This window comes from Oncorhynchus clarkii, chromosome 10 (assembly GCF_045791955.1).
Source record: "Oncorhynchus clarkii lewisi isolate Uvic-CL-2024 chromosome 10, UVic_Ocla_1.0, whole genome shotgun sequence".
Lineage (NCBI taxonomy): Eukaryota > Metazoa > Chordata > Actinopteri > Salmoniformes > Salmonidae > Oncorhynchus > Oncorhynchus clarkii.
Window position 1 is genome coordinate 57,055,627 of NC_092156.1, and position 17,951 is coordinate 57,073,577.

Sequence of the window (17,951 nt, forward strand, 5' to 3'; positions counted from 1 at the left end):
ATACAACGGTTTGCTCGAACTATGGTTCTGCGTGACATGAGTAAAGTAAATGGTAGGAGTGGATGTTCAAAATAAAAGGCTAATTCAACATCGCTTCAGACACATGGGACTCATACATATGAGCCGGATTGCTTCACAGCTGTAATACGAGCTCATGTATAAATGCAGTCGTTCCCATAAACCAAAAAACACTATATATTTTAAAAGACCATCTTTAAGCCGAGTGTCTATTTTACACAGTGTTTTTGGAAATGTGCGTCATTCAATACTTTCATTCTTGCATTATGACCATGATCACTAGCCTAAAACGACCCATTTAGAGGTCGACTTTGGGAACGAAATACGGTCCAACTCTGCCTATTTCTCAATTTCCAAACAGAAAATGAGCTGTGCCTTTGGTGGTTCATTGATGTGTTTTTCTGGTCATGCGTGCCGCGCCGCGACCAACGTTGCTAGTTCGTTAGCTACGCTAGCCAATGTAGCTAGCCAGGAACTCCTCCAGTACAGTGGACGTCATTTCACATGATTTGTTTTTGGCCAGAAACTGTACAGCTCAGGAAGAAATGCCACTTCTGTAGTGAAATGTCTTATTTATTTTTTTTTAAAGCATTAAATAACCTGGTAAGACAGTGCATTGATCAGTTATACAGTTTTAAAGCTGTTATTTCTGCCCAAAGTCGACCTTTAACATTTTGATAAACAGCAATGTCAAATGCTTTGGCAGTAGTTGGTGTTCTCTTTGCTTATGTGGCAAGTTGAGAAACATTCAAGTGAAGTGGCTGGATCCCAAACTGATAACTCAACCCGTTCCCTAAACTCTTGTTGACTTCCCTTAGTGGGTCTATGACAACTGGACATGTAAAAGCAGGTGGAGGTGGGCACCAGCCCAGCACTACCACATCTGATTCTACTAGACTAATCATCAAGACTTGAATCAGGTGTGTTAGTGCTTGGCTGGAACAAAGACCTACACACCCTGTAGCTCTTCAACATGACCACTAAGCTCACCCCCATTCAGACCTCAAAGGAATGAGTCAACGAGGGTATAAGGGGAAGGGAGCGAGTGCACAGTATGGGGTTTGGGACCCAGCTGTGAGAAACACAGGGCCTCCTGAGGACGGCCGCGTTCCAGACAGACTAGCAGTCGTCTGCCAGATGTCACAACGCCTGGATAGGTGTTAAACATATCCGCTAACCACATCTTATGATATAGCAACCAGCGCTCAACTGTCGATGACGTGGCAATCAGCCATTGGTGGATGCGCGCGGCACGACTGCAAAGTAGTCGGCCTGGAACGCGGCCAAAAGCTCGGACTCCTCCTGACTCCGCCTACTCCAGTTCATCTCCGGTTACCCTTCTGCTTCTTGTTCCGGCCCGGCGTGCGGATTGGCTGCGTGGCGCCGTTGTCGGTGGGCGGGGCGGTTGGCGGGAGATGGAACGAGGTCTGGGAGAGAAGGTCCGACTCGCTCTCTCCTCCCCCTGAGGACTTGGTGAACGACCCGGGGAGAGAGAACTTGAGAGGACTGAGGAGAGACATTAGATAAGGGAAATACATATCAATCTGTGGGTGGGGTTGAGAGAGATGTATGTATGTATGTATGTAAATACTTTAAAATAAAAAGGTGGCATTCTGTACTGTCATCTCATATGAAACATTTGATCTCAAATCTAAAAATGCTGGAGTATAAAGCCAAATGAAAAGATTTAGCTTCACTGTCCAAATAAATACTTAGGGTAGTGTGTATGCATGAACATGCATGGTATATATATATAAAATATGGAACGAGGTCTGGGAGAGAAGGTCCGACTATCTATATATATATATATAATATAGAACGAGGTCTGGGAGAGGAGGTCCGACTATCTATATATTCCAGCATTTTTAGATTTGAGATCAAATGTTTCATAAGAGGCGACAGTACAGAATGCCACCTTTTATTTTAAAGTATTTTCATACATATGTTTTACCGTTAAGAAATTAAAGCACTTTGTGGATCTCGTCTCCCTCTTTTGAAGGTCTCATATGTATTTGGACAAATTCACTTAGTGTATTAAAGTAGTCAAAAGTGTAGTATTTGGTCCCATAATGCTAGCACACATGATTACATTATGTGTGTTACTCTAAAAACCTGTTGGATGCAATTGTAGTTTGGTTTCTTTTCAGATTATTTTGTGCCTTACAGAAATAAATGGTAAATAACTGTCATTTGAGGCACTTTTATTGTAAACAAGAATATGTTTCTGAAAACATCTATATTAATATGTACACCATCAAGATTATGGATAATCACATATTATGACTGAGAAAGTTAGGCTTAAATAGCCCCCCCCCCCCAAAAAAAAGTGTTAACCTCTCACCATTACCAATAAACAGGGGAGGTTATCATGTTATGGGGATACAGTGCCTTCAGAAAGTATTCACACACCCCTACAGCCCGAATTGAAAATGTATTATATTGAGATTGTGTCACTGGCCTACAGACAATACCCCATAATGTCAAAGTGGAATAATTTTTTGACATTTTTTAAAATTAATTGAAAATGAAAAAAGGCACTCAAGTAAAACTTCAAGAAATGTTGCAAAGAAATTAACTTTATGTCCTGAATGCAAAGCGTTATGTTTGGGGCTAATCCAACACAACACATGACTGAGTACCACTCTCCATATTGTCAAGCATGGTGGTGGCTGCCTCATGTTATGGGTATGCTTGTCATCGGCAAGGACTAGGGAGTTCAGGGGGATAAAAAAAAAAAAAAATCCTAGATGAAAACCAGGTTCAGTTTGATTTTCAGACTGGGAGACAAATTCACTTTTTCAACAGGACAATTACCTAAAACACAAGGACAAATATTACACTGGAGTTGCTTACCAAGATGACAATGAATGTTCCCAAGTGCAAGACTTGAAAATGGCTGTCTAGCAATGATCAACAACCAACTTGACAGTGCTTGAAGAATTTAAAGAATAATTTATTTCAGGCTGCAATAACAAAATGTGGAATAAGTCGAGGGGTACCTTCTGAAGGCACTGTATGATCTTTGTGCTAGAGATATGGGACCAAACACTAAAATGTTGACTACTTTAACACACTAAGTGAATGTGTCCAAATACATATGACACATTCAAATGGGGAGACTAAATGGTAAAACAGATATGTGAAAATACCCTCAAAAAAAAAAGGTGCATTTCTGTACTGCCGCCTCATATGAAACGTTTGATCTCAAATCCAAAATGCTGGAGTAGAGCCAAATTAACATATTTAGCTTCAGTCAAAACAAATCCGAAGGTGAGTATATGTCCGTGCATACGTGTGTGTGTGTGTGTGTCACCTGATGGGGGTGCGTGGACTGCTGTTGTGTCTGCGCACGGGACGTGTCCGCGGCTCAAAGGAGAAGCCCTCCTTCAGACTCTCCAACACAGAGGGAGCCACATAGGTAAAACCCTGACAGACAACATCCATTAATTAATTAATTAATTATATAGGGTGACTAGTCATTCCAGCAACACTTTCACTGCTCTATGTTGGATTGGGAAAGACCAGAATAAGGGGTGTTTTGTTAAAGGTGAGAACAGGGTCGCGTTCAATAATACTCGCAACTGAAACCGTTTTAAAACTAAAACTTTTATTGGACGAGTCCCCATTTGTCAATTTTGTTCTGTTTCGTGCCAAATGAACATGACCCATGTGTGAGGTTGAGAAGAAAGCGTGAACCCATGACAGAGAGAGGTGAAAGGAGGAAAATTACTGAAGGAAAAGATGAAGGGAGCAAAAGGAGAGCGAAGGAGCGGTGAAAAAGGTGGACAAAGGAGGTAATCGTGGTCCCGTGTGGCTCAGTTGGTAGAGCGTGGCGCTTGCAATGCCAGGGTTCTGGGTTCAAATCCCATCTGGGACCAATACTGAAAATGTATGTTGTTCACTACTGTAAGTTACTCTGGATAAGAGCATCTGTTAAAGGACTAAAATGTAACAGTCTCACAGCGAAGGCGTGTTCGTGCTGGTGGCTGATTGTGGAGTCGTCAGGACTGTCCACCGGAGTCTGCTTGGTGAACCTCGTGTCAAACTGACTCACGTCCTCATCCGACTGCTACAGGGGGTGAAGCGAGAGGAGGGAGAAAAGGGGAAGTGGTTGAATAGAGAGAGAAATGGTGGGAGAAGATACATAAAATGCGGGGGTGAGTACGTTTACATGCACACTAATAATTAGATCTTCAACTGATTATGGCAGTAGGCCCGAGCACGGCAATAGTCATGTGAACCCTTTACTCTGCTTATCTTAATCTGCGTAAGGTCAAAATAAAAGTAAGCATACGGCGTTTAAAACACCTGGTTTTCTGGGCAAATCGTTTGAATTATTAGGACGTGTAAAACAGCTCAATTGGCGTTCCAGCAGCGCAAGCCTCTAATGTGCGAGTGAAGGGAGTTCGGAAAAACAAAACGTATGCAATCTTAGAAATTGTTTTCACATAAACTTTATATGTCCCGAACTTAGAATTGAAAAGGCTTCCCAAAAATAACATGGTCGCTGTGGTAGAACGTTTATTTTGATTGACGATTTTCTGCATTCATCAAAAAGTCCCATCAGTCCCATTTCTGATTTCCATGTAAGCCGGATTATTATGGAAAATCGCATGTAAACGTTTTAAACCAACTATTATATTCACCTGACTATCCCCAATAATCATATTATTGTGCGCATGTAACCGTACTCAGAGGGATGGAGAAACTGTACTCGGAGTGGTATGCCACAGTTTCAAACTTTACAGGTGCCTCCTCAATTATTAAAAATGTAAAAAAAAGACCCAGCACAGATTTGACATTTTAGCTATCGAATACAAAGGGACTGTTGAGAGAGTGACAGTAGTAAAGTGGTCGTACCAGGCATGGCTTGTAGGGCGGCTCACACCTCTTACTCAGCAGGTCGTCCCAGTTGATGTGTCTGAAGAAGGGATGCCTCTGTAAAACCAGCAGAAAAAAAACCCCGCAGCACTTAGAATCTATCCCTGTACAACGCAGATACAGGCTCATGAACTATTGGATTTTGTTCAATTTGCTATCAGTATAAGAACTGATCATAAAGCAGGGTTAGGGTACATTTCATTTCAGTCAATTCAAGGAGGTAGACATTTCTGTTCACTTCCTGAATTGACCCCAAGCCTATTACAAAGGTTGATGATGTCAATAGAAAACAAAACAAAAACAAAAAAAATCGGGAGACGTGCGTCTATCACCTGTATGTCTTTACAGTCTGCCGCACTGGAGCCTAGCCTCTGAAGAGGACTCTTCTTCAGCAGCTACACACAGGGACAAAAGAGATGATTATACATTTCACTTGCTTTGGCAACGTAAACATATGTTCCCCTGCCAACGAAGCCCTTTGAATTAAATTGAACAGCGAGATGAAGAAAAACAGATGAGGCGAGAGAGGAGCGAGAACAAGAGAGAGTAAGGCAGTGGGCGAGAGAGAGGAAGTGACCTCAAGACTTAGGTTGAAGAACATTCATCATCCTAACGAAATGGGGAGGTGTGGGCGTCTCTACCTTTTTGATCATGTCTCGGGCGTCCAGTGTGAGGTAGGGCGGTAGGTTGAGTTTACACTTCAAGATCTTATCAATGGTCTTCTTCCTGTTCTCAGCAGTGAACGGAGGCTACGGGGACAGGCAGGAAGATCAGAGGTTTGAGTCAAACGTCTTTCAAATGGTATCTGATTGGTTTAGAAAGAAGCATCAAAAGTGTTCCCAATTTTTTTCCCCCATCATTCATGCAGGTGCTCTCCCTCCCCCTCTTTTTGTCTGTCTCTCACCGAGCCCGTCATCATGTCATACATCAGGGCACCAAGACTCCACCAGTCCACCGCCCGGTTGTGCCCTGTACGCGTCAGAATCTCTGGAGCCCTGAGAGGAAGAGAGGTGGAGGTCGAGAAAATGTAAGAAAGAGCAAAAGAGTGAGGGGCTAAAGAGCGCAGGGAAGAGACTTAAATAGAAGAGTCATAAGAATTGGCTGTGATTCGATTCTCAACCTTCTCCTATAAGTGTGAACTGTTCACTCCCCTTCCTGGATTGAAAGAGAATCCAATATGCGACAGATTTTATGCGAATATCCTAAAATCCGAATAAATAAAATCTGCACATTTTCCCCACCAAACGAACTTGGTGCGGATAAAAAAATGTATACAAAATTAAAATCAGTGTGTGATGACGTAGTGCACGCAAAAAGTTATTTTTCGCATAAGTTTTCATGTACGAAACCAAAATCTAAAATTCAGTGTTTCCATAGCATTTTCCACTCTACTGACAATTTAGTCACAAAAACTGTTGCGTTAAATAGCAAATGTGCCTACGCCGGACTCAGATAGGCCTACAGCACAGGTAGGCTAGTCTACATGATGAGATTATATTATGGATAAGAATATTTTTATTAGTCAAGCATCGATCATCATGTCACCAGAATCAGACTCCATATTTATTGGAAAAGAGCATCAAGATCAATGTGACCTTTCACCCCTCTGTGAAGTTTATCATAAGTCATTTCATCTGTAGCCTAATAAATTGGTTTTCCCCAGTCGAAGTGGGATGACCACACACCATATCATCCTGTGACTCAAGTTTACCTCAATATGATGGTTATTATATCAATATGTGCGCATAAAGGAGTTTCCACCTCCATTTCTCGTATAATTCATTTTGCAGACACAAAAAGATGTCGATTCAACAAATTATCTGTCAGCATTACTGACTAGCTACCCCCCTTTCCCCATTTATAAAATGGTACCATCATAACTGTTTAAATGTTTAAATATACGCTATTACTTTACTCGCATAAAAACAGTGGATAAAAACAGTGTAAGGAATATGGTGGAAATGGCACACTAGGCCATGCAGCCCATGGACAAATGTAACGTTTTTAAATCCACGCTTGACTTCAGGAAGGAGGGGAAGAATTGTACTAGAACTAGTTAGGTGAACTAAGACCTATCTGAACTATGACTACTACAGCGACCCGTAGTGCAGCCTCAGAGAGCGATAGCACAGATAGAACAATGAGACAGATATTTCACTGGACGCATAAATAGAAAGCATACGCGTGGCGTTTCCACTCACTAGCAAATATGGTAGTGAGAGGAAGCCCACTGGCGGGCAGTGGGAGAAGATGGAACGAGAAGGATTTTGGCCAACATTATGCACATTTTCTCATCGATGAAACATTGGATCTCAACACAGTTCTGTTCACAAAACTAGAATATGTTATGAACTGAGTGGACTAAGTTTTGTAGACCTTAGCCTTTGCCAAAGTTTAACAAATTGCGTTGTTTAGGAGTACAAAGTTGAATTGAGTCATTGCACACGCACATGTCACAGAGTAGGTGTTCCCTAACGGAAATATGCAGATGCATGCTAGAACGGGCCAATAGGATATCGCTAGCCCGTGCTTGGCTTTGCCCATCTCCTTGCTTGTTCTACCCACTATGACTCATCTGTTCACATTGGAAATGACATCTATCTTGGTGTAGCTATAAAAATCTTTGGCGATAGCTTACTCAGAGACGGCATCCTCATCAGCGTGGTGCTAGACTCACATGTACTCTATGGTCCCACAGAAGGTGTGCGTGACCGCGCCGTCGTGAATGGACTCCTTACACAGGCCAAAGTCGGTCAGCTTGATGTGTCCTGGGAGACAGAAACACAATATCTCTGTCAATTCTAAACCATTAACAATAATCCAATCCATAGCAGATCATTTTTTTTTATTTTTTAAAGATGCTATTTTAATCTCACTGATATTGATTTCTACTTAACAGACAGACACACCTTGGTGGTTCAGCATGATATTCTCTGGTTTGAGGTCTCGGTAGATGATTCCATTTGAGTGGAGGTGTCCCAAAGCAAGCACGATCTCACCCAGATAAAAACTGTTTGTCAAAGAAGGGAAAAACATTTATTAACACTCCTCTGTACGCATGCGCAACACATACTGTCAAACTATTATCTCATCTTCTCCTCCTCTCTCCTACAAAATGTTCACATGGAAATTCACTGCTGTTTATGGCCTCAGCGTCACACTTTCTCGATGATAACCTGAAGCTAAGCATCTGGCTTTTACCAGGCTGTGTCCTCCATGAAGATTCCTTCCTTCTCCAGTTGCATGAAGAGTTCTCCACCTGATAAACAAAAACACGATTAAGGAGATTGAAGTGTCGATAGAAGTTGACGTGCCAGGATTCAGAGATCGACACGGTTGTCCTACCCAGATCCCCTCCCTCCAGAACGAGGTCAAAAGCATACAGCAGATCCCTCTCCCTCCCTTCCCGAATCGCTCACCACTGAGACACTCCAGGATGAGGTAGAGTTTACCCCCGGTCTGGAAGGCATACAGCAGGTCCACGATGAAGGGGTGCCGCACCGTCTCCAGAATCTCCCGCTCTGCACGCGTGTGGGCCGTGTCCTTGGCGTTACACACGATCTTCGCCTGGCAGGGAGAGAAAGCGAGGGATGGGTGGGAGGAGAGACAGGGGGGGGTGGAGATAGGAGAAAGTCAGTTGTGTATTTAGAGGTATTACATTTTGCCCTGGTACCGTAGCAATGTTTAGAGCATTCTTTTGGTTGAGAAAAATGATTGAGAGGAATCTTATGTACCTTCTTTAAAACCTTCATTGCGAATATCTTCCCAGTCTGCGCACCCTGCACTTTCCGTACCTGGAAAACCTGCAAGTAAAAAATACAATTGTTAAAATAGGTTAATGACAAACGGGATGAGTTTCTGATCAAGAGCATGGTGTATATCCAAGTACATTGTGAAGCTGAAACTCTTAGAAACGCAAACACGCACTGATTGACGGACACACACACACACACACACCTTGCCATAGCCCCCCTTGCCCAGCACACTTAGCAGCTCAAAGCTGTCTGGTCCAATCCTCTCACTGTCTCTGTTGACAACGGCACTGGTCAGCTCTATCTCTTCTGTCTGAACACTACGTGAGAGGGGGATAAGAGAGTTAGGAAGAGGGGAATGAGTGAGGGTGAGTTTAAAGGATTCAGTGAAAGATCAAACCAAATTGTATTAGTCACATGCGCCAAATACAACAGGTGTACGTACACCTTACAGTAAAATGCTTACTTACGAGCCCCTAACCAACAATGCAGTTTAAAAAAAAAAAAAAAAAAAAAAAAAGAGTGTAAGAATAAGAAATAAAAGTAACAAGTAATTAAAGAACAGCAGTAAAATAAAAATAGCGAGACAACACACAGGGGGTACTGGTACAGAGTCAATGTGCGGTGGCACCGGTTATTTGAGGTAATATGCACGTTGGCATAATTATTATAGTGACTATGCATAGATGATAACAAAGAGTAACAGCAGTGTAAGAGGGGGGTGGGGGGGGGCAATGCAAATAGTCTGGGTAGCCATTTGATTAGATATTCAGGAATTCTTATGGCTTGGGGGTCAAATCTGTTTTGACCCTCTTGGACCTAGACTTGGCACTCCGGTACCACTTGCCATGCGGTAGCAGAGAGAACAGTCTATGACTCAGGTGGCTGGAGTCTTTGACAATTTTTAGGGCCTTCCTCTGACACGGTCTGGTATAGAGGACCTGGATGGCAAGAAGCTTCTTTTAAGTCTCCCGAGGAGAATAGGTTTTGTCGTGCCCTCTTCACAACTGTCTTGGTGTGCTTGGACTATGTTAGTTTGTTGGCGATGTGGACACCAAGGAACTTGAAGCTCTCAACCTGCTCTACTGTAACCTCGATGAGAATGGGGACGTGCTCAGTCCTCTTTTTCCTGTAGTCTACAATCATCTCCTTTGTCTTGATCACGTTGAGGGAGAGGCTGTTGTCCTGGCACCACATGGCCAGGTCTCTGATCTCCCTATAGGCTGTCCTGTCGTTGTCAGTGATCAGGCCAACCACTGTTGTGTCATCGGCAAACTCAATGATGGTGTTGGAGTCGTGCCTGGCCCTGCAGTCATGAGTGAACAGGGAGTACAGGAGGGGCCCCTGTGTTGAGGATCAGTGTGGCGGATGTTTTGTTACTTACCCTTACCACCTGGGGGCGGCCCCTCAGGAAGTCCAGGATCCAGTTGCAGAGGGAGGCGTTTAGTCCCAGGGTCCTTAGCTTATTGATGAGCTTTGAGGGCACTATGGTGTTGAACGCTGAGCTGTAGTCAATGAATAGCATTCTCACATAAGTGTTCCTTTTGTCCAGGTGGGAAAGGGTAGTGTGGAGTGCAATAGCGATTGCATCATCTGTGGATCTGTTAGGGCGGTATGGAAATTGGAGTGGGCCTAGGGTTTCTGGGATAATGGTGTTGATGTAAGCCATTACCAGCCTTTCAAAGCACTTCATGGCTACAGACGTGAGTGCTACGGGTCGGTAGTCATTTAGGCAGGTTACCTTAGTGTTCTTGGGCACAGGGAATATGGTGGTCTGCTTAAAACATGTTGATATTACAGACTGTCAGTGATGACACGTGCCAGTTGGTGAGCGCATGCTCGCTGTTCACGTACTGGTAATCCGTCTGGCCCTGCGGCCTTGTGAATGTTGACCTGTTTAAAGGACTTACATTGGCTGCGGACAGCGTGATCACACAGTCTTCCGGAACAGCTGGTGCTCTCATGCAATTTTCAGTGTTATTTGCCTCGAAGCGAGCATAGAAGTAGTTTAGCTCGCCTGGTACGCTCGTGCCACTGGGCAGCTCTCGGCTTTGCTTCCCTTTGTAGTATGTAATGGTTTGTAAGCCTTGCCACATCCGACGAGCATCTGAGCCGGTGTAGTACGATTCAATCTTAGTCCTGTATTGACGCTTTGCCTGTTTGATGGTTCGTCGGAGGGCATAGCGGGATTTCTTATAAGCTTCCCGGGTTAGAGTCCCGCTCCTTGAAAGTAGCAGCTCTAGCCTTTAGCGCGATGCGAATGTTGCCTGTAATCCATAGCTTCTGGTTGGGGTATGTACTTTCGGTCACTGTGGGTACGACGTCATCGATGCACTTATTGATGAAGCCAATGACTGATGTAGTGTACTCCTCAATGTCATCGGAGGAATGCCAGAACATAATCCAGTCTGTGCTAGCAAAACAGTCCTGTAGCTTAGCATCTGCTTCATCTGACCACTTTTTTATTGATCGAGTCATTGGTGCTTTCTGCTTTAATTTTTGTTTGGATCTATTTCTCAGTAAAAACACTCAGACATTAAGCTTAACCAAGTTTATTCTGCCCAGAGGGTCAATACAGCTGCATTCAGACAAATACATGTTTCCATCACCACACTAGAGGTGTATATATAATGTATATTAATTAGGTCCGATTTCAAGTTTTCATAACAATCGGGCGCCGATTTTGCCGATTTCTAAGTATTTTTTAATACCTTTATTTAACTAGGCAAGTAAGTTAAGAACACATTCTTATTGTCAATGACATCCTAGGAACGGTGGGTTAACTGCCTTGTTCAGGGACAGGACAGATTTTCACATTGTCAGCTCGGGGGATCCAATCTTGCAACATTACAGTTAACTAGTCCAATGCTCTAACCACCTGCCTCTCATTGCACTCCACGGGGAGCCTGCCTGTTACGCAAATCCAGTAGAAGCCAAGGTAAGTTGCTAGCTAGCATTAAACTTATCTTATAAAAAACAATCAATCAATCATAGTCACGTGGTTGATGATATTACTAGTTTATCTACCGTGTCTTGCGTTGCATATAATCGATGCAACGCTGGGGGATGATTTAACAGAAGCGCATTTGCGAAAAAAGCACAATCGTTGGACGACTGTACCTAACCATAAACACCAATGCCTTTCTTAAAATCAATACACAGAAGTATATATTTTTAAACCTGCATGTTTAGCTAAAAGTAATCCAGGTTAGCAGGCAATATTAACCAGGTGAAAATGTGTCATTTCTCTTGCATTCATTGCACGCAGAGTCAGGGTATATGCAACAGTTTGGGCAGCCTGGCTCATTGCCAACTCATTTGCCAGAATTACACATAATTATGACATAACGTTGAAGGTTGTGCAATATAACAATAATATTTAGACTAATGATGCCACCCGTCAGATAAAATACCGAACGGTTCCGTATTTCACTGAAATAAACGTTTTGTTTTCGAAATTATAGTTTCCGGATTCGACCATATTAATGACCAAAGGCTTTTATTTCTGTGTGCTATTATGTTATAATTAAGTCTATGACTTGATAGAGCAGTCTGACTGAGCGATGGTAGGCAGCAGCAGGCTCGTAAGCATTCATTCAAACAGCACTTTTGTGCGTTTTGCCAGCAGCTCTTCGCAAGCACAGCGCTGTTTATGACTTCAAGCCTATCAGCCTCATGGCTGGTGTAACCGATGTGAAATGGCTAGCTAGTTAGCTGGGTGTGCGCTAATAGCGTTTCAAACGTCAGAGACTTGGAGTAGTTATTCCCCTTGCTCTGCAAGGGCTGTGGCTTTTGTGGAGCGATGGGTAACGCTGCTTCGAGTGTGGCTGTTGTCGTTGTGTTGCTGGTTCGAGCCCAGGTAGGGGCGAGGAGAGGGACGGAAGCTATACTGTTACACTGGCAATACTAAAGTGCCTATAAGAACATCCAATAGTCAAAGATATATGAAATACAAATGGTATAGAGAGAAATAGTCCTATAAATACTATGTTAACTACAACCTAAAACCTCTTACCTTGGAATATTGAAGTCTCATGTTAAAAGGAACCACCAACTTTCATATGTTCTCATGTTCTGAGCAAGGAACTCAAAGGTTAGCTTTTTTACATGGCACATATTGCACTTTTACTTCTCCAACACTTTGTTTTTTGCATTATTTAAACCAAATTGAATATTTCATTATTTGAGGCTAAATTGATTTTTATTGATGTATTATATTAAGTTAAAATAAGTGTTCATTCAGTATTGTTGTAATTGTCATTATTGCAAATTAATTTGTAAAAAAATAAAATAAAAAAAAAGCTGATTAATCGGTATCGGCCTCTTTGGTCCTCCAATAATCGGTCTCGGAGATGAAAAATCATAAATCGGTCGACCTCTAATATATACTCCAATTTAGGCACTCCTCTCCAAATCCAAATCTTAAATTCGCTCCATCTTTTATGGTTCGACAGGAAGATGAAGAGATAAGGGAGAAACAATGGTTTATTACCTTAAGGGGATCTGCCCTGACCTCAACCCCCTTGATGCCCAATCCAAAGATCTCCACCCGTATCCCATCTAGCAATCCGGTGACTGCCTCCCATCCACCCAACACATGCCAAAGCCATCTGGCTCCTACAGATAAACATTAACTTTTGATGTAAAAAACAGTCTCTATCACTACTTAGATACTATACTTCTGAGTATAACACTGTCCCAAGTTTAACCTAGAATCTAACCGTTTGTAAGCAGGAATCAGGAGGATAGAATTATGGTCAGATTTGCCAAAATGAGGGAGAACTTTGTACACGTCTCTGTGTGTGGAGTAAAGGTGGTCCAGAGTCCCCCCCCCTCTGGTTGCACATTTAACATGCGGATAGAAATTTGTTTAGACGGATTTAAGTTTTCGGCTACTAGGAGCGCCGCCTCTGGGTGAGCGTTTTCCTGTTTGCTTATGGCGGAATAAGCTCATTCAGTGCGGTCAGTGACAGCATCAGTGGTGGTATGTAGACAGCCATGAAAAATACAGATAAACTCTCTAGGTAGATAGTGTGGTCTACAGGTTATCATGAGATACTCCACCTCAGGTGAGAAAAACCTTAAGACTTCCTTAGATATCATGCATCAGCTACTATTTACAAAAATACATAGTCCGCCGCTGCTGTTCTGTCCTGCCGATACAGCGTATAACCAGCCAGCTGTATGTTGACAATGTCGTTGCTCAGCCACGACTCCGTGAAGCATAAGATATTACAGTTTTGAATGTCCCATTGGTAGTTTATTCTTCCGCGTAGGTCATCAATTTTATTTTCCAAATATTGCACATTTGCTAGCAGAATGGAAGGCAGTAGGGGTTTACTCGATCGCCTACGAATTCTCAGAAGGTAGCCCAACCTCTGGACCCTTTTTGTCCACCTTTTCTTCACGCAAATAACAGGGATCTGGGCCTGTTCCCGGGGAAGCAGTATATCATTCACGTCAGGCTCATTAAAGGAAAAAAAGGATTCTGCCACTTCGTGGTGAGTAATCACAGTTCTGGTGCCCAGAAGTTATTTTCCGTCATAAGAGACGTTAGCAGCAACATTACATACAAAATAAGTTAAAAAATAAGTTACAAACAACGCAAAGAAACTAACCAAAAACCACAATTGGTTAGGAAAACATAAAACGTCAGCCTTGTTCTCTGGCGCCATCTTGTCAATATAGTCTCAAGCAAGAATGGTGAACAAGTGACTAAATTCAGAGTTCCACTTACAGGTCTGTCTCTGCTACGGTGAAGTCACAAACATCATCCTACAGAGCACAAGAGGGCCAGAAGAGAGGGGGTCAAAGTTAATTCACTGTAGAGAAGTGAAGGGTCACTGCCAATAGACTGAAGATAGCATTATTTCATATCACAGAACATGCATAAATCTTTGTTTTGGGGAACAACTTTGTAGTTTATATGCTGTTTATTCTGGGCGTTTTCACTACACTGAACACATCCCCGATCTGACACTCTGATAGCAAGTTAGTTAGGTACCCTAATTTACTTCCATAACAACAAAAAGTGTCTTCAAATTCCCAACAAAACAAGTGACAAATCCCCACCTCTGCGTCGCTAAGGTCTTCTGACTCCAGGTCAATATCGAAAACACCAGCCATCCTGCGAAATAAATTAGAGTTATAGCTTAGCTAGGTGTGAAATGTCATTACAAAAACAACGACAGAGTTCGCAATGTGAAACACGCAGTTGTTGTTACTATTCAGCTAGCTAAGCCTGACATGTGCAAATACTAAGCAGCTACACTGTCAAAGCTGGACAAGAAGCTGGCGTTATCTAACGTTAACCTAGATAAGACCGGTTAGCCTGCCTAGATGCTATGGGTGAAGTTAATGCATTAGAGAATATTTCTTACTGGGCCCGCGGGCAGGGAAGGCAATGCTAATGCTAGCTAGCTATAGCTGTTGAGCGGTCAACATACATAGTTGGAGATAGCCGACTAAACTCAACGATTTACGATGGAGTTGAGCGGTGACTAGTCTGGGGGACAGGAGCTCAACGACGTTATAAAACTAACTCCTGATTTCAGGACTCAAAAGAATAGCCCGCATGGTTGGGTGCTGAAATCAATAGTTATTGATAAAAACTAAATGTATGTGATGTCGGAGCTCCAGTCCGCCCACAGCCACACTAGTCGCCTCCATCTTAAAATCGCAGAATTTAGTTTAATCGGCTAGATTCAAGAGAACCAGTCAGAGAGCTATCCAGCTCATGTGAAAGTTCAGACTGTGTTGGAATGTAGTAAGACATTAGAGAACCAAGTTTGTTGCGTCACTTGAGCTAGTTAAATGACTAAATTGACTGTATAAAACATACATACTTATTTAATGATCACATTGGTTTGACAGCTACCGCTAGCTAGTTGCGTTAACTTATCACCTGTGAGTCGTCGTATGCAGTCAACGTTCGTTAGCTAACCTAGCCTAGCATTTCACCTCGGCTCATACCTTCATTCGTCGTGACCACGCAGTCAGCGAGCTTATAAAGAAGCCAGGTTGGCTGATTCCACTTTCCTTGCTGTGTCGCTCGCAACAGTCTCGTTTGATCTAAACTGTAGTCATAAAGAAGAATACGATTATCTTTAAAAGCTGTCTGTCACCTCGCTCTGGTCCTTGTTGCTGTTCTGATGTTTGTTTCTCTTGGCATGTGTGAATGAACTTTTACCTTTTTAGCTACGTCATCAGTAAAAGTCTTGCGATTGGCAGTTTTTTATTTTTATAGCAGTACATCAGTTTATGGAACTGTTTATTTTATTTTATTATAAACAAAACAGAACAAACAATATACAATGTAAAATCACCAATATAGCAAGAGACGTACATGAAAAAAAAGTTTATAGAAAAGTGGACATGGGCATTTTGACAAGTGCAGACATGGGTCAGAAAGGCAATTCCCATTGGGGGGAAAACAAATGCATTCCAGCTCTACAGAAGCTGTTCAGGGGTCAGGGACATTGTGGTCTCTCCACCAACTGACTTTATCCCAGTTTCACTATCGAGGTTATGGACATTGTGTATGCGGACCTGACATCCAATTGTAGAGCACCCCATAGGGCTCTGGTCAAAAGGAGCGCACTATATAGGGAATAGAATGGCACGTTTTTGTTATTATAAGGATGACAATGATATTTATATCTGGAGACAATTCAACTATTTTATCAAACTGATAAAAAAGTAACAAAACCTAAGAAAAAAAACACTCCAACAGATGCGCTACCCAGCCTATTTGGATGTAACAAGCAATCTTTTTTTGTTGTTGTAATTTTCTCTGGCGTTGTCTGTTTCAATCAAAGGCAGTAGCTCTTTTGGTGGTTTCGTTTCCAGGGTAAACAGAAGTGAGAGAGAGAAAGGCCACTTAGGCCTGCAACCTAAACACCTCTGTGACCGCAGCTTCCTGCAAGACCAGTCCATAACACACCAGCTCAGAAGCAACTGTCGTTTCACCTATGAGAATACAACACCAAACCATCGCACTATGCATATATCATTTACGACAAAGCTTTTTTATTTTTTTTATCTTAGGAGACTTAGGCAATTTTTTATAAAATCATATGTTTCAAGGTATGACTCTGAAGGTTTGCAAATGGCAAACCTGATTTGAGCTTATTTTACATTTTTTTAATTAAGGTGGTCTACATCTGAAAGGAAGTGGAACTTTCCTGGAACTAGTGGTTTTACAAGTGAACATAACTGTCCATTGTCAGACTGGAACTTGTGACCTGTAATTCTGCTAGTAACAGCACACAGAGAATGGCATCTCTTTGGTTTATCTTAATGATTTGTGAGTACAATTTATTGGAATTTCAGAGGGTCTTCTTAATGAATAGCCTGATTTGATTATACACATTTTTTTCTTCTTCGATTGAAATAGAAAATTGCCTAATGTGTTGTAATCTATCTATCAAACAGTGTTCATTGTCAAGCCATGGCAGTCTGTGGAGGAGTCTGTGCTTCGAGAGGTCCAGCTTGGAGATACTGCCATTTTGCTCTGCAATATCTCTTATCATTACAAGATAACCTGGTTGAAGCACAATCCTGAGCAGACTCCTGCCGTTTTGCTGTGTGTGAGTCTAAACGGTGGAAATATAATCTATGGGCACCGACCCAATCTTCGTTTCGAGACAGAGATTGCCAACAGGTCATTGGCATTGAAAATCAAGAGCGTTGAGGATGCAGACCTTGGATTGTATTACTGCATGGGAAAGATTGGGGAAAGTATGATGGTTGGGGGAGGAAGCAGACTTCACGGTAAGTGGGGATTTTTGCTAGTCAAAAACACATGTGTGTTTTTCACAAAATGCCATTTAATATCATATTTACTCTCACATTCATCTTGCCACCCAGAACCAAATCTCACTTGCGCTGGCCAGCTACTCAATTTAGAACATTTTAATTGTTAAATATGTCACAAAATAATATTCTCACTTTATGTTCAGTCCCTCCAACTGTGACCTTTGAAGTTTACCATCCTATTCATCATCACTGGTGGTACACCTAATCATCTGATCTCAGAAGTAATTTATGTCACTATTTTTCAGTGTCTGGCCTTGAAGCTATAAATGAATCTTCTACCACTTATGAACAAGGTAACATAAATCTAGAAACTAAATGATATTGCAACTTAAATGCTGTTTCCTACTCCATTCAACACTAACAAAAATGAGCCATGCAATGTAAAATAATATCAGCAGGTAACGTTAACCCCTGCCTCTCTCATATACTTCTCCTTTTAGCTTCGCCTGCATTGTGTAGTTGTACCCCCGGGCTCTCCTTCGC

General features: G+C 42.3%; 1 protein-coding gene and 1 non-coding gene across 3 annotated transcripts; one reads left to right on the top strand and one right to left on the bottom strand.

Moving 5' to 3' along the window:
• Positions 1-700: 700 nt before the first annotated feature.
• LOC139418815 (ribosomal protein S6 kinase beta-2-like) lies at positions 701-15,831 on the bottom strand. 2 transcript variants are annotated; one of them, XM_071168537.1, is made up of 16 exons: positions 15,624-15,831; positions 14,724-14,778; positions 14,389-14,426; positions 8,857-8,971; positions 8,634-8,702; positions 8,319-8,466; positions 8,101-8,158; positions 7,809-7,909; positions 7,577-7,667; positions 5,804-5,894; positions 5,541-5,648; positions 5,232-5,294; positions 4,879-4,956; positions 3,980-4,087; positions 3,332-3,444; positions 701-1,524 (listed from the first exon to the last, which is right to left on the bottom strand). In XM_071168537.1, the coding sequence occupies exons 2-16, from the start codon at positions 14,775-14,777 to the stop codon at positions 1,341-1,343; spliced, it is 1,419 nt and encodes a 472-aa protein (XP_071024638.1). In that variant the 5' UTR covers position 14,778; positions 15,624-15,831; the 3' UTR covers positions 701-1,340. The 2 variants fall into 2 exon arrangements, with proteins under 2 accessions (XP_071024638.1, XP_071024637.1); XM_071168536.1 differs by having other exon boundaries at positions 15,776-15,830.
• Positions 3,821-3,896, top strand: trnaa-ugc (transfer RNA alanine (anticodon UGC)). The gene has a single exon. It is a non-coding gene; the product is annotated as a tRNA-Ala (tRNA).
• Positions 15,832-17,951: the final 2,120 nt, after the last annotated feature.